This window comes from Panthera pardus, unplaced genomic scaffold (genome assembly GCF_024362965.1).
Source record: "Panthera pardus isolate Hobbes unplaced genomic scaffold, ASM2436296v1 HiC_scaffold_27, whole genome shotgun sequence".
NCBI classification, from domain to species: Eukaryota; Metazoa; Chordata; class Mammalia; order Carnivora; family Felidae; genus Panthera; species Panthera pardus.
In genome coordinates this window covers 109,661,686-109,689,398 of record NW_026526843.1, presented here as the reverse complement: position 1 = coordinate 109,689,398, position 27,713 = coordinate 109,661,686, and the positions used below count along the sequence as shown (strand labels likewise).

Genomic DNA, 27,713 nt, shown 5'->3' with positions numbered 1-27,713 from the left:
GATAACCTCAAAAGCATAAATAAGAGTAAAATGAAGTGAAATAATTAGAAAGCGGTGTTTTTGAGCATTTACCATCTTTGTTTTAAATAAAATTTGTTTAATTGTAAGTGTAATTTTTAAGAACTGCTCTATTTAATCCCTGGCTTGAAAAATCCCTGAAAACTGGACTATCAGCAGGCTCTCCTGAGCCAGTGGGAACCTGCTCCAGCACATCAGTGAGCCAGAATAAGCGCCCGAATTATCCAGTCCTCCCTCCGGCCACCGTTTCTTATTTTCGCAAGGTCATGCCACTTTTCTTCCATGGTGGCTATTGGTCACTTTTTGCTATTTTTAAAAATCCCTTTTTGCTCATATTAAAGGAAAGAGATTCTGTGATTGGCTTCATCCTGTCACCTTTACCTCAAGATCTTACTCTTTCTCGCGTGCTCTGCAAGTTTCTCTGGGTCATTTGAGGTTTTATGTACTATTCCGAACCAAAAAGATAGTATCCCCTGAGACAGTAATCACGAGTCTTCCTCTAAGTCTAAGCGCCACGAGCTGGAGTTGGGGGAATAGTAAGTGAGCTCTGTCTTCGGGCAAGTTAACCAAGGATCAGTTGCAGAACTATGCAATTTCAAACAGACAATATTCGAGGATAATAACGGATATAATTCACCTTGAAGAAAGGAAGAATGATGTTCCAACACATGGAAAGTAGTCGGCCTCTTACATATTTCTTTGAAAGGTAACTTTGAAGGATCAGGTTTGGTGAGAGGTGCCTCCATATACCCAAGAGCATAAGTGAGTTCTCAAACACATACAATGTATTTCCTGTGTGTGTGAGTGTGTGTACGTGCATAATTTTTTAAACTCTGTTTTGAGAAATTAAGGGTGTTTCCAAAGTATTCCTTGTTAAACGATTCCTTGCTGAAACAAATCATAGATTGTAGTCAATATTTCCAATAATACAGTTGTTCTCAGCTCTGGCTGGACATTAAAATCACCTGGGGAGCTTTTAAAAAACACCAGTGCCAGAACCCTACTCCAAAAATTTCTAATTCAATTAGTCTAGGGTGGGGCCATGCCATTAATATTTTTGAAAAGCTCCCCAGGTGATTCCCCTAGGCAGCCAGAGTTGAGAATCCTTGTCATAATGTAACATTTAGGATTTTATTAATAGTCCAGGAAATCTACTAAAGTAAATATACTAACCCCCTAAGATGCATGACAATGAATAGGAAAATTTGTAAAGTTCTTGAAGATGTCTAAAGAAAAACAAGATAATAATTATATGTTGTTAAAGTCTTTTTTTGGCTGGGACTCCAAATGTTTTATACTTTTAAAAAAGCAACTGTGCAGTGCCTAACGGAGCAAAAGCTAATTAAGTGTAACAGTGCCTTGAAGCTGAAGACTAAAAAAACAGTATGTTTTCAGTTTTTCTTTAGGAAGTTCAGGATTGTCTGTGATCAGGATATCCACACGTCCAGCGCCCGCTTCAATAAAATCCCGCTGATGGGTTCCAGTTAACATGGGAGCCAAAATGTATCCTTTCTGAGAAACCTATTTCTCAGGAGCACAAATTAAAATCATAAATAAGATTGTAAGGGGAGATTTCTAAAATGTTTAAGCAAATAAAGTTCCCCCAAGGGACTGATTTCAGGGGAATTCATTAGGCTTATTAGATGACATAATTATCTAATCACTGAAACAGGGCCCCTGGAGATCTCTTCTACTTTTTAGCTTAGATTTAATCATTGCATTTAAGATAATGCAGATCTTGGCACAGCGGAGTGGTCGCCAGAGATGCCCGACCGTCTGTTCTGAGGGGCGGCTAGCAGCGCGGTGGAGCGAGCCAGGGACGGCTTACACCTGAGACGGACTGTGGAACCGCACGTGCCCGAGGTGCAAGTCCAAGTCAAATGTCGAAGGAGAGCCTCCCTGAGCAACCGAGAGTGTCAGCTGTACCCAAGGCGGTCTCGGCAGCAGCAAGTACCTGTGGTCGATTTCCAGGCCGAACTGGGACGGCGATTCTTCGCTGGGACACCAAGCAGTGGTGAAAGCAGCACTGGAACATCCAGCTTAGCCGATTGCCAGGGGAAGAAGCAGCCTCCGTCTACTGTTTGAAGCTCCTGCCCCAAGCTTGCACTGTGTGTAGGAGAGCCTCCGTCACACCTTTATCTGTAGCCTTCCCCCAGGTCTTAAGGATCCTGAAACCTTACCGCGGACGGTGGATTGGGTGCAACAGCAGCCGTGACTGTGGGAAAGAGCAGCAAGATGCCACGGCACACGGACTATAGACCCACGCGTATCCTGCAAGATGACCGAACATTCATTGGCACCTCTAAGGCTTTTGACACACGTAGGAACGTGATCCTCCGGAATTATGATGAATCCAGCAAGATCAGGCCAAAGAATGCAAAGTGGCCAGAGTGTGAAGAAAAGCGGGTTGGGGGCCTGGTGTTGCTACGTAGGGAGAACTTGGGTTTCCATGCCTGTCAAGGACCACCCCCCAGGGACCCTGGCATTGCTCGGGGTACCACTTGCTGGAGCGGCAGGAGGTCCTGGGGTCGGCAGGGCAGTGGGCAGAGGAGTGCCAGCCGGCGTTCCAATCCCCCCGGCTCCTGCTGGATCTGCAGGCCCCGTGCGAGGGGTTGGGGGACCATCCCAACAGGAAACGGCTCCACAGGGAAGAGGTACTGTAGCAGCTGCTGCAGTCGCTGCTATTGCCAGCATTGCTGGAGCCCCCACCCGGTGCCCACCGGGACGGGGGACCCCACCCACTCCCGTGGACGGAGCCACACCACCTCCAGGCATCAGGGCTCCTCCAGTGGTATGAGACCACCCATGGGCCCACCAATTGGGCTTCCCCCTGCCGGAGGGACGCCAATAGGCATTCCCCCTCCAGGAATGAGACCCCCTCCGCCAGGTATTAGAGGTCCCCCTCCCCCAGGAGTGTGTCCACCAGAACACAATACTGTCAATCCTTCTCAAGTCACTCCTTTCTCTGCGATGTGTCCTGTGAAACTACATACAGTGTTTGTGAGCTTTTGTGCCCTCTTTGCTGCATTAATAATATTAGCGAATAAATGCACAGAGCAATTCAACAAAAAAATAAAATAAAATAATATACATCTTTTTTCTCTATTGATCAGGACTTTTTTGGTTGTAAATAACAAATCCAACTGAACTAAAGTTAAGGAGAAAAGGAATCTATCGGTCAAATAGCCAAAAAGTCCAGAGACAAACTTCAGGCAAGGCTTGATTCAGGGGCTCAAACAATGTCATTGGAAATTGGGTCTTACTCTTTCCATCTGTCTTCTGTTTTCCCTCTAAGTAGATTCCGTTCTCAGGTTACTATTTCCTCTTGGTAGCAAGATCGTTGCCAGTGGCTCTAGGCTTTCATACACCTGTTCAGCAACCCCAAAGATCATCCCTCTGTCCCAAGAACTCCAACAAAAATTGTGGAATTCGGGCACCTGGTTGGCTCAGTCGGTGGAGCGAGAGACTCTTGATCTCGGGGTTGTGAGTTCGAGCCCCACATGGGGTATCGAGATTACTTAAAAACAAAACAAAATAAAATTGTGGAATTGAATCGTATTGGCTTAGATCAGCCTGACTTTGGTCACGTGCCTTTCCTTGAACAAATCTCCATATTCAATGGGACATGTTACTCCGATCGCCCAGGCTTGTGTTACATGTGCATTCCTGGAACTGGCGTGGGGTCAACTGTACCTGAATTACATGCCTGAAGTTGGGGTAGAGGGTGGCTCCCCAAAGAGAGTCAGAGTGTTGTCGGAAGATTTGGGGATGACCACTGAGCAAAGAAAAACAGGTTCACTACAATTCAGAAAAACTATTTCAAATTAAACTTCCCCACCTCTCTTTCCTCCAATTTCCCATTTAGCTATAACCAACGAGGTTTTATGGTGTCTTAGAAATTATCTTCTTTTTTGCGGTGCCTGGGTGGCTCAGTCGGTTAAGCTTCCAACTCCTGACTTCGACTCAGGTCATGATCTCATGGTTTGTGAGTTCCAGCCCCACATCGGGCTCCGTGCTGACAGTGCAGAGTCTGCTTCAGATTCTCTCTCTTTCTGCCCCTCCCCTGCTCTTGCTATCTCTCTTTCTCAAAATAAATAAATAAATTTTTAAAAATTGTCTTGTTTTCCAAAATTCAAATATATCATCTTATAGGCTTTTGGTATGGTGAATAAACATCTTCTGATAGGAGCTGGGTGCTTAAGTAATAAATGCTAAAGGGGTTTTGCTATACTAAGCCATTACTAACCTTCAGTGTATTAATTTTTTTGCCTCAACCTGAGGCAAAACCTTTATTTGGTATGAGAAATGCAAGTTTTTAAAAAATAGAATATCATGGCTGAAGACACTGCTCTCCAAACACTCTTTCACCACAGAGACAAAAAAAAAAAAACCTTATGTCCAAGTTATCTTTGAACCCAAAGCAGATGTCTCGAGATTCTGTTCAAATGTGAAAGAGGAACCCTCTGGAATGAATGGAGATATGAATATATACTCCCTCGGAAGCACCATCAGCTTCCACTGTTCTGAGGTGGACTGTTAGAAGTGAGTTAGTGACCAGGATTGAAAAAGTTCATGGTTTGTATTTTGTTAATACTGGTCGTCATGGCAACCACCGGGTTCTACATAAAGCCTGAAGCCAGCGGACTTGTAATGGAATACATTCCTCTGAGTGAGTCAAAGCCTTGTTGAAAAGGAAGCAATCACGCTGCTGTGGAAATAAATTATGAACTGCTCAGGGTTGAAATAAGCAACTTTTTTGGAATCCCATTTCCCCCTCCTCCCACATACTTTTGATGATAAGTAACTTGGCAATGCTTCATTTCTGATGGGACTGCCTATCATCTCTTTGAGAAGAGGCCTGGTAATATGTGGCTTGCCTACCGCACAAGGTTTCAGTGAGCATCAGATGAGAAAGTGTGTGTAAAAGTGCAATGGGCTGCACTAATATGGCCAGTGCTGTGGATTAAGAGTTCTTAACATTCAGAAATGGAAGTTGCAGATATTATTTTAATCCACCCTGAGCCATTAGAGATTACTTCCTATGACACACATACTAATATTTTGTTCAGTCTGAAAACCCAAGTGATGAAACTTCCGCTGTTCCCCTGGGGCATCCTACTCCACCACAGAGCCAGAAAGTTTATGCTAGTAGAATATAGTGTTGCATAGCTCGGATTTTGGAGTCAGGCAGACATGGATTCAAATCCCGGCTCCACTGCTTTGTAGTTAAGGAAACTTGGGCACATCACTTAAAGTCTTTGCATCTCACAATCTCATCTACAAAAGGGGGGTCATGGTACCTACTCTATAGAGCTGTGAGAAAGATTTCATACAATAATGTTAATAGAAGCACCTAACAATGTCTTGTGCAGAGTAAGGGGCAAATGAGTGTTAGGTGTTCTTGTCATCAGTTTTATTCCGGTTGGGGCATGACCATCTTTGCTTTCTTGCTAATCCTTGTTGGAATTGTTTCTACCACATTAAATTCTTTTTTCTTCTTGATTTACTCTGGTGCTTTCAAATACTAAGTCAATGCTTTCTGCTATTTTGATCCCCACCTTTTGTGATCATCTCGTTGATTAGGATAAGCCACTGATTGGTTTACCTTCAAAAAGTGGATCGATAACAAAGATTGTCAGCACTTTTAGTTACTTATTGTTCAGTATTATTATTGGCTTTGCTGGAGTGTGTTGACCCCAACTCACCACCATATTTTCATGGGCCCTCTTGACTTGGAAATGAGAATGTTCTTAAAGTATCGGTGGAATAGCCTGCTTCTGGCACGCTGCACAGTAGGGAGCCAGCCACGACAGCCACACACTCCCCCGTACCCTCACCTGGCAGGGAGCTGGCCTTGGAAGATCCACAAAGTCAAGTTGCACAACTTTGGCCGGGAGCTTCGTCCACTACGTATCCATCACTTGGACAACCTTGTTAAATTCCTGCAGCTTGGGCCTATCTGAGCTCTTCATCATTTTAGTATTGTCAGCCTAAGCAGACCAATTTCTGCTTCTAGGAACATTCCTTTGGAGAAGAGCAGAAATTTCAACAAACTCTCAAGTGCTCTTCAAACTCGGCGAGGCCCTTGAGCCCATTCTTGTAATAGACTCAGAAGAATGGTATTTGGAGCTGCAAGTTTGCATAGGGTCAGTTTTTCCAAGAAATGTAGTCCTTCTTTGGATAGTCAATTTGGAGGGGTTGGCATTTCCTTCTACCTGGCCTCATGTGTTTTCCCCATCTTCTTGGAGACTGACCTTAAAATAGTTTCTCTATCTTCATCCTTCCAGCACTTTTGTCTCTGCTCTTCCAGCATCTTCATTAATTTTAACACCAGGCTGATTTTTCTTTGCCACGAAAGGCTTTTAGCTTCTTTGATAGCTCTTTGATTCCTCCTGAGCCTGCTTCTCCGGCACAGGGTAAAGTTTAACAAAAGGGTTTTGGGATTGTTGTGTTTTTTTTTTTAACCAGCAGGCCATGTCCCTCAGTGACAAACATCATTTAAGTAAGACACTCTTGGCCTCTTCTTTGACCAGCAGACCTCAATGGTTGGTAATTGTCAATGCCCAGAACAGATTTTTTCCTCCTTACTCGAAGATACCTTGAGGACCTCATGTTCAGGCCAGAACTATTTTGGGTGGAAGGGAGACAGGACATTCGATACCTTTGTGTCTGGTAAAATCTTTCCCACAGAGCCCTGGATTCTCATCTCTTCTTTACAGTGGCTAATGGTTAAGATGCTAATTCCACTTTCTTCGCCTTGGGTACTCTGAACCTCAGACCACTTCCTTTCGGGCTGGGCATCTCTTTAGTTAGAACCACAATCTGAAGGGGAAATGCTTTTGATTAGCGAGGCAATTAAAAATAAAATTCTGTGTCTTCCGAAACGATTTTCTTCCATCTGACCAATTAGCCTGGTTTCTATTTTGGAAAACATCGATTACACACCGAAAAAATGCAATAAACTTGCCATTTTCAAAACTCCACAAACTCCAAGGCAATGATATTTAATGAGTGATTTATAGTGATATCAGTACAGTAGGGGCACCTAACTTTAAAAACAGTGGCTTTTAAATTGCAAAGCTATGAAGATTATTGAACACCAACTTCCTTGCTAATAGAGCTGTAATTTTAAGGCAGAGAAGGTTCTCTTGGCCTCAGCACTCTGGACATTTGGGGCTAGATCATTCTCCGTTGTGGAAGCTGTCTTGTGCACTGTGGGATGTCGAGCAGCATCTTTGGTCTCTACCCATTAGATGCCAGTAGAATCCTCACTCCAGGGGTGATCGCCAGAACTGTCTCCAGACAAATTCCAAGTGTCCCCTGGGGGGCACAATTGCCCCTGGGTGAGAACCTCTGATGTAGAAGACGTGGTGAAGCAGTTTTTCCCTTGTTTGCTTTTCTGGACGATGAAAGTGGGAGAGGCCAATGAAAAATAAGAACACAGTAGGTCTTAGAATGTACTGTTTTCACTCTATCATTATCAAGTCCTCAACTTTTCTCAACTGAGATTTTTAGAAAAACAATTAAATTTCCAAACATAGCTCGGATATACAAACATTGGTCCCCGGCGTGTCTCACCTCTCTGCTAATGGGTCAACAAGAACAGGACTTTTCACGAGGTGTCCCAAGAGTTTGCAGGGCCCCTCTCTGGCCTAGTTCACGGAGAGCCAGGGTAAAACTACTCATTGGCAAAGTGACTAATGCATAGGCCTATTAGTTGAAATAGTCAGCGAGGGGAAAAGGAGAGTAATGTTTCCTGTGTACCGTTTCCTCTTTTAAAGCAGAATATGCTGTAGACTAATGAGTGGCCACATCCAAGTTGCTCTTACAAATTGGTAAGTTTCGTCTTTGCCGTCCAGTACTTGCTTCCAGACTAGTCGGGATTTTCAAAGACCCTGATGTGAAAAGAAAATGGTGATATCCCAGGCATTCTCTGCTTTAATAACTGCTCCTCTCTTGGCCTCAGCCTCTCCTTTCCTTCCACTCCCCTCCTTCTTCCACCTTCCCTGCTTCCTGCTACTTTGAAGAGGGCCTGGGAAGGGTGGCCCCTGAAGGCAGGGAAGTGAATGTGAATTAGAATCACCTGGGGACACCTGGGCGACTCAGCCGGTTGAGGATCCTTCCAGGTCCCGATCTCACAGTTCTTGAGTCGGGCTCTCTGCTGACAGCACAGAGCCTGAAGCCTGCGTCAGATTCTGTGTCTCCCTCACTGTCTGCCCCTCCCCCCCTCGCGCTCTCTTTCTCAAAAATAAATTTAAAAACACATTCAAAAAATTTAAAATCACCTGGAGAGCTTTTCACCCCGCACAGTTATGAAGGCCAACCGACTATCCCATCCACTCCCTACCCAGCGCCCACCAACAGTGTACTGGCTGGAAACAAAAGCCACACATAATTAGGAGGCATTGAAGAGATTAAGGAAGGGATGCTTTGCAGAGATGCGGTCAGGGTTTAGGGAAATCCCTGGGAGGGTGCAGTACAGCAGAGTAACAGCAGGGAGCTGGTACCCCCCTCTGCCGGAAGGGCAAAGAAGAGTGCGGTAGCTGGAACTCAGACGGCAGCGGTGGGAGCAGTCATCTTATGGGAGCTGTTTCTGGAGCCACACAAACCAGCAAGCCAGGCTGACCCGGCAAGGGGAGTGATATTTGACTTAATACCGGAGTCGCATGTGGAACCAATTTCCGGGCAGAGGCAGTGGCAAGTGCAAAGGCCCAGAGGTGAGAATCGCCACTTTGCTCTTAAGAGGATTTTTTGTAAGTCGACTTCGGGATCTGTCAGGGTCTGCACTGTCTCACCTCTCAGTGAACTTGAAACAGTATTTGGGGGCTATTTTGAAACACTGAACACTGTGTAGTTCTTTAGGAGGTGTCTCCTCGGACACCTCATCCTATCCCCTGAAGCCCCCAGCTTCTGTGGCTGGGAGACACGGAAGTTCACCCTAAAAACAGCTCTGAAGCGTAAACCGCTACTTCTCAAACTTCAGCAGGTTTGTGGTTCTGGTTCAGCAGGTCTGGGATGCAGCCTGAGAGTCTGCATTTCTATCAGATTGCCAGAAAGGCCAGTGCTGCCTGGCCATACTCTGGAGAGCGAGGACCTCAAGAACTCGGAACAGGGCAGTGTGGGAAACAGAAACCACCCACCAGAAGTTAGAAGACCTGGGTCCAATCTAAACTATGACCTTAACCAGTCACATGACCTCAGGCAAGCCACTTAGCCATTTCTTCATCTATAAAAATGGAGGTGTTAGGCAAGGCTCCTCCTGCTGTCCCTTACGTGTCTGCAGATGATGACTAGGCCTTTCAGACCCAATGCTGTGACATTTGCAGTCACTCTTAAGTTTGGGAGTTCTGACATCAGCCCTACGGCCATTTTATTTCTTCTGTGCTATTGTGAGGACACAGAAAACAGTAATGTCTGAGCCCAGAGGTGGAATCCCTCAGACTCGGACAATAGAAGTTGGGAGAGGGAGTCATCACACACTTCAGTCAATGGAGGATTTTCTCTCAAAATTAGTAGAGGAGATACCTAGCAATCACCACTTTAAGCTGATTAGAATTGTCGTTAAATGGAAGTAAGCTAAATATCAACCAACAAGTGACTGGTGAAATTAAACATTCTAGGCAACCATTAAAAATGATTATGTTTGGACAATTCTACTGATATGGGAAGTTGACATGATGAATCATGGAGTGAAAAAAAATGGGAGGTTACGTTACAGCGTGTGTATAGCAAAGAGTACATGAGCTTAGGTATTCACCAAGAAATGTCTAATTTTCTTTAAATGGAAACAATCTAAACAACTAAATGCAATGCCTGATCCTAAAGTAGATCCTTATGAGAGGTGAAAAATGCTGTAAAAGACACTATTGGGTCAACTGACAAAATTGAAACTCAAATGGTAGATTAAATTAAAATATTGTATCAACATTAAATTTCCTGATGTTGATAACTGTACTGTGATTACTTAAGAAGATCCTTTTTCTACAAATAATCCAGTGAAGAAATGGGCAAAAGGCATGGATAGACACTTCTCCAAAGAAGACATCCAGATGGCCAACCGACACATGAAAAACTGCTCAACATCACTCATCATCAGGGAAATACAAGTCAAAACCACAATGAGATACCACCTTACACCTGTCAGAATGGCTAACATGAACAACTCAGGCAACAACAGACGTTGGCGAGGATGCGGAGAAAGAGGATCTCTTTTGCATCGTTGGTGGGAATGCAAGCTGGTGCAGCCTCTCTGGAAAACAGCATGGAGGTTCCTCAAAAAACTAAAAATAGAACTACCCTATGACCCAGGAATTGCACTACTAGGCATTTATCCAAGGGATACAGGTGTGCTGTTTCGAAGGGGCACATGCACCCCCATGTTTATAGCAGCACCATCAACAATAGCCAAAGTATGGAAAGAGCCCAAATGGCCATCGATGGATGAATGGATAAAAGTTTTCAATTAGCAATAATCGCGCCTCGGATAAACCTCATTGGCTACGATACTGCCACTGCGCAAAGCTATGGATAAAGAAGATGTGGTATATATATACAACAGAGCATTACTCGGCAATCAAAAAGAATGAAATCTTGCCATTTGCAACTACGTGGATGGAACTGGAGGGTATTATGCTAAGGGAAATTAGTCCAAGAAAGACAAATATATGACTTCACTCATATGAGGACTTTAGGAGACAAAACAGATGAACGTAAGGGAAGGGAAACAAAAATAATATAAAAACAGGGAGGGGGACACAACAGAAGAGACTCATAAATATGGAGAACAAACTGAGGGCTGCTGGAGGGGTTGTGGGGGGGGGGATGGGCTAAATGGGGAAGGGGCACTAAGGAATCTACTCCTGAAATCATTGTTGCACTATATGCTAACTAATTTGGATGTAAATTAAAGAAAATAAAAAACAAAACAAGTTAATAAAAATAATTTTTGAAATAAATCCAAATATTAAATATTCAAAAAAAAAAGAAGATCCTTTTTCTTAGGAAATGTGCACTGAACTTTTTCCTAAGCATAAAATTACTTCCAAATAAAGAAAGTTTTCTTAAAAAGAATATTTAGGAAGCTCACAGAACCTGGGGGTGGGGATAGGGTGTGGCACAGAGAGTCAGGCTCAAACACAAGGCAGCCAGGAACATTCCCTGAGCCATCACTGGTCTGCTCCAGCCAAGAGTAGATTACTTCTCGGGGCACCTGGGTTGGTTAAGTGACTGACTTTAGCTCGAGTTGTGATCTCACAGTTTGTGAGTTCGAGCCCCACATTGGTCTCTGCCCTGGCAGCACGGAGCCTGCTGTGATTCTCTCTCTCTCTCTCTCTCTCTCTCTCTGCCCCTTCCCCACTTGCTCTCTCTCAAAAATAAATAAACATTTTTTTTTTAAGTTTAAAGAGTGACTACTTCTCAGACACTGCAGCTCTCACAGATGATAGCGGGGACCAGATGCCTGAAACTCATTCACTGCTGCCTCTAAAGAAAAGAGAGCTTCCTACTTCCCTCAGCAGAAAACAGTTCCTCATAGCGCTTGTTCCCATGCATAACTGGCTTTCAAATCCATGTCTTCCCGAGGTGCATCTGATCAGTGGGAATTAGCTGCAGGGGTTGCTGGGAAAGCAAATTTATGATTTCAATCTTTAAAAAGTCAGCATCCGTGTACGAAGTGCTCCAAACATAAGATGGGTGTTCAAAAGATGTCAGGTGGCCACAGATGGGACAAATGCTACCACCATCACACTCACAAAAAGTCACCCCTAATGATGACTTCTGTGGAGTCACCCCAGCTTGGGTCTGGGAAGCCTTCCTTGTGCACTTCTAGTCACTTCCTTGTGAAAGCAGCTGCCTAACGTTGGCCCTGATACAGCAGACATGACCTAGTCACTGTGCACTTCAAATATGTCAGACATACAAACAGAACCCAATGAGACATCACTACATACCCACCAAAACGGCTAACGCGTAAAAGGAAGACTGACACACCAAGTGACAGTTAAGATGTGCAAAACTAGGACTCTCACTCATCGTCAGTGGGAGCGTAAACAGGTACAAGCACTTTGGAAAAGCTGAACATATGTACACTCTATGACCGAGCAATTCCGCTCCTGGTATCTAACTGACAACAATGAGTCCTTATGTCGATCAGAAGACGTGCACAAAAGTATTCATGGCATCATTATTCATAATAGCTCCAAACTAGAAATGACACAAGTGTCCATCAACAGTAAAATGAGTAAATAAATATCGCAATACGTACAATATGGAATACTACACAACAATCGAGAAAATAATGAACTAGCCTTACACACAGTATTATGGATGAATTTCACCAACAGTGCTGAAAAAGACACCAGATACAAAAAAGCACATCCTGTATGATTCCACTTACATGCAGCTCAAGAGCAAAGAAACAAATCTATGACAACATGTCAGAATAGCAGTTTCTGTTAGTGTGAAATTGAGGGGTACCAAGAAGGGGCATGAGGGGGCCTTTTAGGATAATGAAAATGTTCTGTATCCTGATCTGTGTGCAGGTGTCACAGGTGTTTACCCATACAATTCAAACTATGCCCTAAGATACACACTTTACTGTGTGAAACTTATACCTCAATTTTTGGGAGAAAGAATAAAGACTACGGAAATAGGATCACAGATTCCTAGAGCATTAAGGGAACTTTTCTAGAAGGAAGGAAGGAAGGGAGGGAGGAAGGAAAGAGGAAGGAAAGAAGGAAGGAAGGAAGGAAGGAAGGAAGGAAGGAAGGAAGGAAAGAAAGAACTGTCATCAGAGGAATACGAAGTCTCCTAAAGTTCTGAAATGACTGGTGGCATGCTATGATCTCCGCCAGGTTTAGCTGTTGACAGCATTTTCCTGACTCTCCTCACACTTTCCCATGTCTTCAGAAAGTAACTTTTTGCAATTAAGCACTAAGAAACTAGCTGAAAATGTGTGTATGGAGCAGTTCTACATAATTGCACAGTGCTTTGCCATTCACAGGGAATAGGGTACCTCATTTGACCCTTGCAACAACCCTGGGAAGTGGGCAGGGTGAATGTTCATTTTCATTACCATTGCATTTCAAAGAGGCTAAACGGTCATATGGAGTCACTGCTTCTGACTTTCAATCTAATGCTTTTCTAGTGGTGTTTGTAAGTGCTGATTTCTATACGACAACTAAATACAGCAAATAATTCTGGATTGGATCCTGGAAAGGAAAAAAATGCTATAAAGGACATTATTGAGAAAATTGGTGAAATTTGAACACAGACCACATGTAGAGGATAATATTGTATCCACCATTTCTAAATTTCTTGACTTTGATCATTATACTGTAGTTTCATAAAAGTGTCCTGGTTCATAAGAAATGCATGCAGGAAGTATGCAGAGTGAAAGGTCACCATGTCCATAACTGACTCTCAAATAGTTCTTTAAAAATTAGAGAGAAAGAGAGGGGAAGCAAATGTGGCAAAATGTCAATAACACATGAATCTCGGTGAGTGGCGTTCAAGTATTTGTTGTATTCTTGCAACTTCCATGGAGGGATTAAATTTTTCTCAAAAAAATCTAAAACATTCAAGAAAAAACTACTTTCAGATAAAATCAAGTTATGCCTTCTGCTGTGCATATCACATGAAACCATAGTCATCTTGGGCACTGTAGAAGAAAAATGACAGCACTATAATTTCTAACAGATTTATTAATTGCTTCATTTCATCATCACACAGGCAAAATATCCTTTCTCTTATTTAGTTAGCATAATCTATGAACTTAATAGAAAGACTTGCTCTGCGGGGAACAGTTGTAGCTTTTATAGAATACATTAGAATGTTCTTTTTAAATGTTTATTTCTTTATTTTGAGGGGAGGAGGGGCAGAGTGAGAAGAAGAGAGGGAACTCCAAGCAGACTCCGTGCTATTAACGTGAAACCTGACACGAGGTTCAATCCTATGCCCGCGAGATCACAACCTGAGCTGATATCAAGAGTCGGACGCTCAGCTGACTGAGCTACCCAGGCACCCCTAGACTACCTTAGAATGTTCTGTTATGAAGCCCTGAGAGAGGGAAAGAATCTGCAGCCAGCCTCATGGTCCCTGCTGCTTTGTTGATGCCTCACGAAGATGGCAAGACTTTGGAAGGCAGAGACTTGTGGCACACTCAGGGATACTGGGTCCCGGGGGCAGGGGCTCCAGCTTTGCCTGAGTCCTATCACCCAAGTGTATCTTGGAAGCAGCAGAACTGCTGGACTGAAAAAGAAACCAGGACCCTGTCCATTATGAGGAAAATGGGCGATAACGTAAACAACTGCAGAGCGCTGGCCTAGAAAAGACTCAATAATTGAGTTCAAATTTCCCTCCACCTCACGGGTGTCCAAAATGGAACTTAAGTTAAAATAAATAATAAGATAATGTTTCTATATTTGAATGTTTGGACTGAGATTCATTCCTATTACGTTAAGTAACATGTATTGAAATGTATGATATGCTGGGCATGTTATAATGGTTGTTTTATTTCGTTCTCACAACAACTCTATGACTCAGGTAAAATAGTCCCCATTTTACAAATGGGGAAACCGAAGCTCAGAGGGGTTATTAACTACTTGCCTGAAGTCACGCAGCAGGTAACCGGTGGAGATAGGTGAACTCGGACAGGCTGCCTCCAGAGTCTCGGTGCTCAGCCCCTCCACCCTGCTTACAGGTGGCTACCCACCTAGCCATAAGGCCAGTCCTCCCCCTAGCAATACCCACTACAGAATAGGGCCTGTGATCTATTAAGGGAAGATGCTACTCTGCGGTGTAACAGAAATGTAAGAAATCTATCCCAGCTCAACAGAACACAAGAAAATCATTAATTCCATCCCTTTCAATAGGCAGCCAAATTTTCCACACTGCGGATGACTAAAAGATGGAGCTGATTGTGCCCAGGAGGGTGTGACAGTACTGGTACTGCCAAACGTCCTGGCTGGTGATGCCCTCCTCTCCTGCAAAGAGTGGGGTTCTTCCAAACGACATTGGTGTTCTCCACTCCCCCCATGGACGTGTAACTTAGGTAGGTAAACCTGCCCAAGTCGCACACTGTGCCTCACCCAGGGCCTGAAGAAAGCTGGTCCCACGCTAAAGGCAATTTGTGAAACATAATTACTTGCAGATTCCTTCTGGAGCCGCTTAAGCTCCTTGAGGTCTCAGATGTGTGGCCAGGCTAGAATTCTTCTTGGCAGCTAAGGATCCTTCTGCCTCCAGCTGGAGAGGAGGTCCAAATGACAGAAACCAAGGGCATCACTCAGATGGAGTTTGGCCTTCCCAAGACTTGGTGGGGCAGGCTCAGATGCATGAATGGGGCTTTGGGGAGCCTACCCTTTCAACAGATCCAAACCACACAGATCACAGAGATCTGCAGAAAATAATGTCTTTTTCATGAGCAGACTGAGCATTAGTGATAGTCTCCACTTGGCTTGATGGCACTCTGAGTGGGGAAATGAAAGTCTTTTCTCTCAGTAAAAGGGGTAGCATGGTCAACAAGACTCATGCCCAGTAACTTACTGGAAAGGCTTGCCCCAGATAACATTTGTTTTCTGTTGAGAGAAGCACAGCAGGCTTTGATTCTGCTACTGTAGTGTTTGCAATTATATTTATTATCTATTATGGGTCAAATCACAAAACTATAATGGATACAGCTACATATAAATTTGATTACCCCCCAAACCCTGAGACATAGCTGTCATGTATCTCATTTTACAAACAAGTAACCAAGTTAATATAAGCCTGACATGATTTTAATTTTAATCCAGTTCAAATCAAAGTTAGAAGCAGAGGACATTCGACAACATGGACAAATCTCATAGACATCGAACAAAAGGAAAGAAGGCAGATAGGAAAGGGTGCATACTATATGATTCTATTGGTATGACATACAAGAACAGGAAAAACTAATCTATGGCGACAGAAATCAGAAGAGTGGTTACTTCTGGGAGGGTGGTATTGACTGGAAAGGGGCATGAGGGAGCCCCTAGGGATGCTGGAAACTTTCTAGATCTTGATTTCAGTGGTAGTTCCACAGGTGTATTCAAATGTACAAAATCATTGAGCTGTGCTTTTAAGATTTGTGCACTTTGTTAAGTTGTCTCAAAAAAGAGGTCACAATTAATTTATGAGAAAAGAGCCAAGAATGCACAAGGGGAAAGGATAGTCTCTTCAATGAAGAGTACTGGGGAAAACGGATAACCACGTGCAAAAGAAAGACAATTCCCATTTCACATATATGCAAAAATGTACTTGAAATGGGTTACAAACTTGGATTCCCCAGCTTCTTGGATTTTTTTTTTTTTTTGCCTCTTGGATTTTTTTAAATTCCTATTTTATATTTAAAATGGATATGTGCATTGAAAAAGATCCATTTCAGTGTGATAGAATTAGACCTTAGCAAGAAAAGCATGTCCCTCCCAAAATAAATTTCTCTTCTGGAAGTTTCAAAACACACTTTTCATTAATTTTGGGGGTATCTTACTCTGCTCCTGCTCCCACCTGTGACTCCTGCCCTGCAGCTACTGAGGGCTATTCTTTGAACACTCCATGCCTTGTCTATCTTCAGTATGCCTTTGCCCATGCTGGTCCTTCTTCCCGGAACAGTCTTATCCCTTCTCCCTACATGATGGATATCTATGGCTTCTTTAATACCTAGCACAATTATCACTTCCTTAGCAAGCCTTCCCCCTAAATGCCTCAGGTGAAATTTACTCCCTCAACTGTTGTACCCTCATAACTCTGCGTAATTATTTACTTATACTTGTTTCTCCACCTAACTGTGAGCAGTTTGTCAAAGACAGAGCCTGTGTCATGTTCACTGTTCTGTCCCTAGTGTCTACCATATTGTAAGTGATCAATAAATGTTTGTTGAATGAATAAAATAATTTCTTGATCTGCAACGTGGATGAAGAACACATAACCCTAAGTATGCTCACTGTGGAGAAGCAATTATGAACTCTATACATCTGGGGCTGCCAGAGCCATCTGGAGAAGCACCATCAGATTCTCAAGGTCCAAAAACTCCTGTCCACTCCATCCTGCCCTGTGATGGTAGGTCATGGAAGGAGGCTTTCATATTTCTTAGAATGGAGCTTCCATAAACCAAATCAACCTTTTATTTTTCTAATATTCTATCTCTCAATGCCTACTTTGTATAAGTTGCAATACCATATTTCGTCAAAAACTACTATTCTTACAGGTGGCAGATAGGAATAAAGGAGACATGCTGGAAGGAGAGAATCCCATCCTCCCACACAGAACCCTTTCCCCATACCTGACAGCCTCAGAGATTAACAGACTCTCACCTAAAGGTCATTGCCGGTTTTTTGTTTGTTTGTTTGTTTTTTAATTTAAGAGCTACTGATGTTTCACAACTGCAGTTTCTCTGAAGATTAGCAAATGATCTCCCGTGTCTGCCTTTCCGTTGTTCATTCCAATTCCCTGTGGCCCAGAGAGCAGAGGGCGGGAAGGTGTTCTGATAGGTGATTTCAATGCCCGACCCCTCTGGAGTCAGGAGCCACATTCAACAGATCAACCTAGACAGAGTTTTTTAAAGGTCACGAAGATGAAAAAGGGTAGAGAAAACATGACCTTCAAGAAAGGAAGAAGAGAACCAAACAGGAGTCTTTGCATAACATCATTCCAAATAACTGTGTAAAAGCCTCTGAAGTAAACAGGTGCTGAGTCGAATGTCTGAGTCTTAAGTATACTAAATCATTGTATCAGTCAAGGTTCCAGCGGGACACAAATGGAACACACACACTGGGTAAGTGAAGACAAGTTTAATAAGGGATTGGGCAAACACCACAGAATGCCCCAGGAAGGAATTCCACAGGTGATACTTACACTGACCCTATTTGGCTCCCATCTCTTGCTTGTGTTGCCCAGTGGTTGGACCCAGTAGGAAGCCAGAGAGCAGGGGGCCCTGTGGACACAACTCATGCAGGTCAGCCTCCTGGGTTACAGGATGGAGAAGGGTGGAGAAGGTGGAGAGTGAGCTTTGGAGAGTGGAAACAGATGTTCGGCACCCAAACGATTCAGACCACTCTCAGCAGCCCCCTTTGCTGAACACCCATTGACTTAGACTCTCCCTTCTTCATTTCCTTCCACACAAAGCACCTGCACATTTCCCACATATTTTATGGCCCTTTATTTGTGTTTGATGTCCATACAGTCTCTAAATGTCTGTGCCTTTTGTGTGCCTTGACCATCTGATGACGTCTCCCTAAACTTTAGCTGTTTAGTTAACCATAGGTCAATGTGACCTCAACGAGTAAGTGACATCGGAGCCAAGAAATGAATGATAAGAAGGAGGTATCCATGCAAAGATCTAGGGGAGACCATTCTCTGCAGAAGGAAACAGCAAGTTCAAAGCTCTGAGACAGAATGGCATTTGGAGAGCTTGAGGGACTGGCAATGCATCCCAATGGCCAGAACCGAATGCTTCGTTCCTTGTCAATTATTGTAATGATCAGACCCCCACGCATAACACAGGGAGTCCTTCATCTTAGGTGAGGAAAGGAAGCCTCGCTTTGACAATCTTGGACCTGTTTCCTCATTCGTGAAGTGGGAAGCTTGACTGAGATTGTGCCTGAGCTCCCCTCCTACTCTAAAAAGATATGACTCTTTCATCCTATAAGGAAAAAAAGACACAAAGTGCCATTCGTTTGTTTGAAAAAGACTGCGTGGGCATCGACTGTGTCTTTACTATGGGGCCAGCGTAGCTGATGCCATCAGTGCACCAACGGCGATACCCTCGGCACTCACCTGCAAGCACCCGCCGCCCTCCACCCAGAAGCTTCCACCTAGCCTGCATGCAAGGAAGGCCAGAGTGGCAAGGATCGCCCCCAGAGCAGCCCTTGGCTGTGATGAATGGGAGGGAGAGTGTCAATACCCTGGCTTCTTCCCCTTCAGGTGGAACAGCTCTGAGATGCGCTCTGTATGTTCTCCTACAGCTTCTCGGGGGTGTGAAGCCGCAATTGCCCACAGAGGTAGGCTGCTCTTTAACACATGCCTAGCACTGGCCTCTTTCCCTTCCGTCTTCTATCCTCACTCCTTGACTGGTGCTTCTCCCAAATAAACAACTCGTGCTCGAATCTTATTCTTAGATCTGCTTCTGAGGGAGCCCCACCTAAGCGAGCTAGTTATAATGAGGGATACCAAGAAGCATAAAATACATCTCCACCTACAACAAGTTCACCCTCTAGTTACTAGTTTTTAAAAGTAGACATTAAAGGGGAGCCTGGGTAGCACAGTAGGTTAAGCACCTAACTCTTGGTTTCAGCTCAGGTCGTGATCCCATGGCTCATGGGATCAAGCCCTGCATCAGGCTCCAAGCTGACAGTGCAGAGCCTGCTTGGGAGTCTCTCTCTGTCTCCATCTCTCTCTGCCCCTCCGCTGCTCACACACACACACTCTCTCTCTCTCTCTCTCTTTCTTTAAAATAAATAAACTTAAAAAAATAAATAAAAGTAGACATTAAAGCCTTGAAATATAACTTTTGAGCCAGCAGTTCAACGTCTAAGAATACATCTTTCAAAAGTAATATTTGTGCACAAAACTTAGATACCAAAATGTTCATTTCTCATCAAAGCATTGAGAATAAGAGATACAAGTAGCAAATGTCAATGTAAATGTTCAACGGTGGGGAAATAAATACTGGTACGCCCATGCAACAGAACACTATGCAGTCATGAAAACCCATGTTGTAGAATAATACTTAATGACACGGGCACGGTTCGTAGGCACAATCAAATAAACAAGGGTTACACAACAATATCTTTGGTACCTATCGTTTTCACTAACAATAATATATATGTGCGTAGAAGAAAAATACTAGAAAGCTAACACACCGAAGGATTAACACTCGCCAGCTCTGGGTCTGTCTATATTTTCCAATATTTCTAGAAATAACATGTATTTTTTACCTTTAAGGTGATGCATTATTAGTTTACATAGTCTAAGATAGCATGTCTCAATCTCAGCGTGACTGATATTTTGGAATGGGTCATTCTTTGTGGCGGGGCCGTCCTGTGCCCTGTGGGATGTTTAACAGCAGCACCGGTACCTGTCTTCTAGATGCCAGCGACGCCTTCCCCTTCAAACTGTGACAATCAGAAATATCTCTAGACACTGCCAAGTGTCCCCTGGGAGCAAAACCACACCCAGTTGAGAACCATCGGCCTAAGAGAACCTCAAGGGGTAAACCCATGATAGCAGTTAGTGGCCACGAAATAAAGTAAGATTATTCAAAATGTGTCAGACATGCATGATTTTTTTTCATGTTGAAGAAATCAATGTCACGTTCAACCTATAACCTAAAGTAACATTTGTTCCAGAAGAGGCCACTTCCTCAGACGTGTGATAGAAGAACCGATAACAGGTTCCGAGATACCATCGTTCAGTTTCTAGGAGGTTCAGACTTTCAAAAGTTGAAGTCACGCCACCTTAATGGGTCACTTGCTTCCCATCTGGCCTCACACTGGACGACGGACGGGAGGTAAAAGAACACCCTGAAATGTTTGCTGTCAAAACTTCCTCAGTACCATTACTCTCAGCGATTTAACGGTGGTTACACATAAGTACGTAAACGCAACGGACTCAAGAAAATTCCCCAAGGGGTTGGTGAGAGTTATGATATGAGCCTGAGTGGATGAGTCTGAGTCCATCAGGAAGTGTTTACTGAGCCCCCTGTGTGCGCTTAGTGCTGTTCTAGACTCTGAGGACACAGAGGTGGACACGATGTTCCAGAGGCCTACCCCGGAGAGATCCCCGTTTCTAGTGAGCAGGGGTGGGGGGCACATTTATGCGAACAGGATAATTGGATGGCAAGGATAATTAGGTCACACGCAAGAGGGCGGCTCAGCAGGAGGGAGTGTTTTTGGCCGCCGCAGCCTCTCCGAGCACCACGTGCACAGGTGACGGCATCTCTGCAAAGCCCGGAGCCAGAGAAGCAGCTGAAGCCCAGCAACCCCAAGCTAGTGGAGGAGGAGGAAGTTGGGGTCAGGTCAGGTGATCTTCGCCGGTTTGGCAGGAAGTTGGGGTTGCACTCTAATTGCAGTGCGGGAAGGTGCGGGAGGATCGCAAGCAGGGAGGACAAGAGCTAGTTTACGCTTTTGCCAGGTCACCTCGACCCCATGCAGGGAACGGACCTGAGCAGGACGAGAGTGTGCAGGGAGATCTGTCATTTGACCTCCACATGAGTCCAGGTGAGAGATGCACCGGGGTGGCCCAACTAGGTTGGAAGGGTGAAGGCGAAGCAGTGAGATTCAGAAGAAGATTCGGGAAATGGATGGGAAGCCTGCGTGGGCCCTGCAGCCCGGGTAAGCCGAGCCAGCTGCCGGAGAGGCGAGAGGCGAGCGCTTGGGCCGCCTGAAGCTGGAGGTCCAGGGAGCGAAGCGGTGACTAATGACAGACAGCATGAACGCCAGGGCCTTGTAAACCCATTTTTATTTTTAAATAGGCTAACAGCCAGGAAGTAGGGCATTTTGTAACTTCCTTGGGAGTCAGAGCCAAATGGCGCCAGGAGGTCCCAGCTGTGTAAGCAGCACAGAGCAGGCCAAAGCTGGGCCGCCTCTGGGGGGAGAGCCTCATATTCCTTCTGTAAAAAATTCCTACTTGGGGGCTGGTGCCTAAAACGCCACCATTTGACACTCTTTTTAGCTTAGATTTTTAGTTCAGCACGAAATACCAATTCCTTTCCCCAAGACGAAACAGAAAGCAGTGATGGAGACTGGGCCATGAGGAGCAGGGCAGGGCAATGAGAAATCAGATGGGACAGGAGGCTGGAAGTTCTGGTTCAGAAAGACCTGAGGGCGTATGTAGAGTGGACGGGCGCTGGGTGGGCTGCCAGTGGGTGGGCAGGCTGGAGCGGGGTGAGGGTTGCTCAGAGAGGAGGGGGAGGCCGTCCATGAGGACCCGAAAGAGCTTGCAGGAGGCCAGGAGGGCGAGCGCGGCTTCTTCCCACGTTTCCTGACGTGAGCTCCAGCCTCCTCGGTCTGGTCTGCAGATTGACAGGCCCTTACCTCCTCCCTGAATGGATCTCGGATCTCGGCTGGCCCAGCTTAGCCTTAGAGCAGGAAGGGCCCCAGGGGAAGGAATCCTGAGGGGATCCTAACAGGCAGCTTTCCCAGGCTACTCTGGGGGAGGAAGGCCAACATTCAATTCGAAAACCAAGTTCCAAAACGATTATAGGACTGAGATCGTTTTGACGGCTATTGAAAACACAATCAAAGCTAATTTTCTCACTGAATTTAATCCTTTCTAATTCACTTTGCTAAAATTTTAAAAATTTATTATTATTTTTTAGAGAGAGAGAGAGAGAGCATGAACCGGGGGGACAGAGGAAGAGAGAGACAGAGAATCCCAAGCAAGAGCCCGAGGAGCCTCTCCATCCCAGACCCTGGGGTCATGACCTGAGCTGAAATCAAGAGTCAACTGACTGAGACACCCAGGTGCCCCTACGCTTCGCCAATTTAAAACAAAAATCTTATAATTTGCTGATTTCCCCCCCTCAAATTTGGAAGGCATTTAGATGAACATCATTGTTTTTTGGGTCTCAAGCACATTTTCCTCTACATTTCACCCTACCTGTCCAACTGCTGGGCGCGGAAGCCCTGGGAATACAGCCCAACAACTCTAGATTCGTGATGTCTTCCCTCCATTTATTTGACCTTCACTGGCTTCTCACACTTTCATTCATTCTTTCTCTCACTTTTTAAATAAATACTTACAGAATTCCTGTTATGCATCAGTTACTGTAATAGAGGCTGTGGAGGTAGAAAAATTAGATAGTCTCTGCCCTAGAGGACCCGCCAATGGTGGGAAGAATGTACAAACAAGTCATTAAAATGTAAAGGATAAGGGACGCCTGGGTGGTTCATTCAGCTCAGGTCATGATCTAACGGCTGGTGAGTTGGATCCCTGCGTAGGGCTCTGTGCTGACAGCTCAGAGCCTGGACCCTGCTTAGATTCTGTGTTTTCCTCTCTCTCTGCCCCTCCCCCGCTTGGTCTCTCTCTCAATCTCTCTCTCTCTCTCTCTCCCTCTCCCTCTCCCCACCCCCCAAATAAAAACAAGGAGGAGGATAAAACATAATAGACTTTTAAATACAGAGAACAAACTGAGGGTTGCTGGAAGGGTTGTGGATGGGGGGGATGAGCTAAATGGGTAAGGGCCATTAAGGAAGACACTTGTCCGGATGAGTGCTGAGTGTTATACATAGGGGATGAATCACTGGAATCTAATCCTGAAATCATTATTGCACTATATGCTAACTAACTTGGATGTAAATTAAAAAATAAATTTAAAAAAATATTCTTTAAATGCAAAGAATAAGCCCTATAATTATGTCCAAAGCACTGAAAGCGTATTACTACATTTTAATTTACACTTGAATTCATAAATAAATAATTCCTATAAATTTGTTACCACGTATTTTGTAAAAAGTTTACTTAAATGCCAAAGTTTCCCAGTACAGGTGAATTTTTCCTATTTCTTATGTTAGAGTGCCATCTACTGGAAATTCTGGAGAACAGCAATCAGTGATTTGTTATGTTAGAGTGCCATCGTGTGGAATTTTCTATAATTGCACAATTGTATTTTCCCGATTTCTTGTGTTAGAGTACCATCTGGTGGAATTTTTATGTTATTGCAGCACCAATTATTTATTTATTTTCTTTTTGTGTTGCAGTGCCGCCTGGTGGAGTTAGCGTGTAATTGCAAAACAATTTTTATTTATTTATTTATTTATTTATTTATTTATTTATTTTTATTTATTTATTATCGAACTATCTGTTTGATTGTTTCTTATCATTCATTTATTTATTTACCTATCTCTTTAGCTGTCCATTCTTTTATTTAACTAGCTAGTTGGCTAGTTGGCTAGTTAGCTAGTTGGCTAGTTAGTTGGCTAGTTGGCTAGTTAGCTAATTAGTTACAGTGTCACCCAGTGGATATATTGTGCAATTGCGGATCAGAGAAGTTTTTCCTATATCCTTAGGGTGCCGCCCAGTGGAATTTTCAAGTAATTCCAAATCAGATGTTTTCCTATTACTCACGTTAGAATGCCACCTAGTGGAATTATCTTGCAATTGCATGATACGTTTTTCTCCTACTCAGGTTAGAGTGCCACCCAGTGGAATTATCTTGCAATCACATAACATGTTTTTCTTACAGGTTTCCCTTGCTATCCAGAAGTTGAAGGTTCCCATGAAACCATTCCTAAGGCAAAATGGCATAAAGCAAAGAGTGTCCCCTCCCTTCCAAAAGTTCGAGTTACACTGCTTGCTCTTAGGAAGGACCTACATTAGTACATTATTACAAAAGTGAAAATCCTCTTCAGATTTCTTTCACCTAGGGAAAACAGTACTAACGCAGTCCTCTCCAAAGAGGGAAGTGGCATAACTCACTTGTGGTTAGTTCGGGGAAAGCTATATTCAGGTTAGAGTGCCAGCTGGTGGAATTATCATGTAATTTCAGAGCACATGTTTTTCCTAGTACTCAGGTTAGAATGCCACCTAGTGGAAATATGTAATTGCAAAACCACTGTTTTTTCTGCTACTCGGGTTAGGGTGCCACCTGGTGGAATTTTCCTACAATTACAGAACAGGTATGTTTTTAATTTCTCACGTAAGAGTACCACCTGGCAGAATCATCCAGCACTTACAGGGGAAAAAAATGTCTTTTTGTTACTTGTGAAAGAGTCCCACCTGGTGGAATTGCTCTTTGTTAAGAAGTAGACCAGTGATCCTCAAACTTGGCATCTGGATCACCTGGAGAGCTCTTTAAAAGAAAGGCTGCAGGCCCCCAACCCGAGTTTCCTATTTGGGGGGTTTGGGTTGGGGTCTGGGAATTTGCATCTCTAATGAGGTGTTGGTTGATGTTGATGCTGCTTGTCTGGGACTGCACTTTGAGAAGCACTGAAATACTCCTTAAATTTTAGTTTCACACATAAATGGCTTTCTTTTCTCATGTAATTTCTGCAACTGTTTCATTTTTGGAAAACTGTAGAGTTTAGGAAGCTTTGCCCTCCTGAGTCTCTCTAAAGAACTCAGGATACCTTTTGATTAAACCTACCAGTTACTTTGGATATGTTTTCGCAAACTTATCTACACAACTTTACAATGTGGGATTTTGTCTGTTTTTGTATCATAAAATCCTAGTATGGGTGCTCCCTAAATATCCGTTGGATGAATGAATGAACCAGGCCTTCAACTTTGTCAGGTTGTTTGGATAAATACAACAGCTTCCTGAAACTGAAGTAGGCAGAAACTCTGTCTCCTTCCCTCCCTATCACTTCGCTGGCATGTTACAAGCACAGAAGCCACAGAAATCTGTCAAAATCATTTATTCGTATGCAGGCCCAGAACCTGCCACACAGCCTGTTCCCATATGCAGTTGAGAGTTCTGCTTACTCCTTTTCGGCACTGTCACAAGCTTCTTCCCAAAATGTTGATCCGCGACAGATAGAGATGACAAAGTCCTCAGTAAGCAGCAAGCACAAGCCACTACCTCACAGGCGTTGGGGCTCTGACTTGTCAGACTCTTTCTTATACTGTGTTCATGCAAGGGCTCAGGTCCCTTGTCTTTTTAGCCAATAGCATGTCTTGAACACCACTCAATTCACCAACTGAAAATCATTTCCAACACTTCTTATGTGAATTGGTAACCTTTCCGGTGGAAACTTAGATAGGATATTTGCAGGTCTCCTAAAATATGGACTTCTGGCTAGGGTCCTTCCAATGTTAATAACCTACCCCTGAAGTGTGGCTCCCTGATTAGGGTACTTTACAGGTTAACTGCCCCTAAGGTAGAGAAGATTAAAGTGAATTCCCAGACACATCTATAGCACTCCATTTACACTGGATTACGTTAAAGTAAATTGCAGGCATTATAAAGCCAAGAAATAAAAGTTTTGCTCGTGCATTTATTCCCTCGCTCTCCATTAAAAGTCTTACAGAGTGGGAATTTAGGCTAAAGGTCGAGAATTCTGAGTTCTGTTCTCATCCCAGAGAACTTTAACTACCTGTGTGATCTCAGACAAATTACTTAACCTCTCTGGGCCTTAGTCCGTCCATTAGTGAACGAGAGACCTGAACCAGCCATTGCTAAATCTACCCCAGCTCTAAATTGGCAAGGTTGCATTCTTTCAGAAAGACACCATGACTCACTGGCAAAGTTCTATTACCTTCCAGGCCCTCTTAGCCCGGGAGAGGATTACACCCGGAGCATCCGTTGTAGGTAAGGAATGAACCTCTCTTCTGCACCTAGAATAGGAAGGGTTATGTGCTCTCCGCAAGAATTGGAAAGAGGGTCACGTCATTTTCAGTGTTCTGAGGCTCAGCTAAGAACCCCGGGGTGAGAAAGACCGCAGAACCACAAAGATCATCTCGCAGAGAACTTCGCAGTCGGGGTGCAACAGATGAGCCATAGGGGTGTCAGCATACTACTCCCCTACATTCACCGAGGCCAGAACCCCTGTGGGGCCTCCGCATTGGGGTGAGGGCAGCCCGGCAGGTTCACGCCACTGCGCCGCACAAAGAGCACCGTTCTCGCCACGCGCTGCGGCAGGAAGAAGTGAGGCGAGCACTCCCGCATCCCACGGTGATCCTGGAAATGTGCGACTTAGACCAGGGGGTCCTGGTCCTCACCCGAAAATGATGCCCCAGGGAGATCTAAAACACAGGGCGCTGGGCAGCTGAGAGGGAGGGCAGGGCAATCGGTCTGGAACTCTCCTTGTTCGTTTGGGACGCCGCGTTCCCGGGCCTCCCCCACTTCAGCAGACATGTCTTGTTCCGGTACAAACGCGAGTGGCTCGACGCAGCAAACGTTTATGGTCGCACAGTTTCGGTGGGGGTCGGGAATCCAGAAGCAGCCGAGCCAGGTGGGTGGGGGTCAGGGTGTCTCTGGAGGCGGCGGCCCGGACGCGGGCCGTCCGAAGGCCCGAGGGAGCCTGAAGGAGTCTGCGCGGCTCGCCGGCCCCGGGGGCCTGTCCGCTCCGCAGCTCCGACGGGGCGGCCGCCTCCGCCCACAGCCCGAGAGCCGGCGCGCCCGCACAGCCCCGCGTCAGCTCCTGCCGGATGCCGTGGGTCACGCGGACCACCCCGGTGACAACGTGCTCGGGGGACCCCGCGGGGACGCCGCAGGCCAGACCCGGGGTCAGGGGACCGGTCCCGCGTGAGCCGTGCGCACACCGCGCTTGCGAAGCGCGCCCAGGGCGCGGACACCACCGCCCCGGCGGGGGCGACGGGGATCTTGTTGGCCTTCTGTTTTGTCTCCAGTTCCTCTGCCGTCTCCCTCTTTCGACTTTTTTCTTTCCAGAAAAATCACCGCTCTTCCCCTTTCCGGCCAGTCCTCCCAACCTAGGTTTCTCCGCCTTCCCCCTTACATCTTTCCTTCTCTTCGTTCCCTATGTCTTTTGCTTTCATATTTATTCAGTTATGAGAAAGCCCGGCAAGATTTTGGTTTTCAGTGACTGCAAAGAACAAGTCCACGAGAAATGACAAATACACAAGGACTCTGGCCACTTGAGGTTCTAGTTCTCCCTGAAAAGACACTCATGCGCCGGAAGACGGGATCCTCTCAAAGGTCCTGGAGTTGCCAGGAGGAGGGAAATCGTTTTTCTCGATTGGGCATTGTGTTGGGTGCACGCGGCCCCATTTGGGGTAGAGGCTGT

The 27,713-nt window shown here is 44.9% G+C and overlaps 2 protein-coding genes and 1 non-coding gene across 3 annotated transcripts; 2 read left to right on the top strand and 1 right to left on the bottom strand.

Moving 5' to 3' along the window:
• Window positions 1–671: 671 nt before the first annotated feature.
• On the top strand, window positions 672–2,103 carry LOC109256382 (SNRPN upstream reading frame protein-like). The gene is made up of 2 exons (XM_053891373.1): window positions 672–724; window positions 1,815–2,103. The coding sequence occupies exons 1-2, from the start codon at window positions 672–674 to the stop codon at window positions 2,101–2,103; spliced, it is 342 nt and encodes a 113-aa protein (XP_053747348.1).
• Window positions 2,104–2,235: 132 nt separating this feature from the next.
• LOC109256383 (small nuclear ribonucleoprotein-associated protein N-like) lies at window positions 2,236–26,698 on the top strand. The gene is given in 6 exon segments (XM_053891372.1): window positions 2,236–2,511; window positions 2,513–2,804; window positions 2,807–2,970; window positions 20,958–21,041; window positions 21,101–21,248; window positions 26,511–26,698. Coding segments are annotated over 6 exon segments (1,134 nt in total). The 5' UTR covers window positions 2,236–2,253.
• Window positions 10,396–10,541, bottom strand: LOC128774039 (U4 spliceosomal RNA). The gene has a single exon (XR_008418505.1). It is a non-coding gene; the product is annotated as a U4 spliceosomal RNA (small nuclear RNA).
• Window positions 26,699–27,713: the final 1,015 nt, after the last annotated feature.

Coding starts and splice junctions, on each gene's coding strand:
- LOC109256382 (XM_053891373.1), top strand. CDS start 672: ATGATGTTCCAACACATGGAAAGTAGTCGGCCTCTTACATATTTCTTT. Junction 725..1,814: donor CTTACATATTTCTTTGAAAG/GTAACTTTGAAG, acceptor AGGGGCGGCTAG/CAGCGCGGTGGAGCGAGCCA.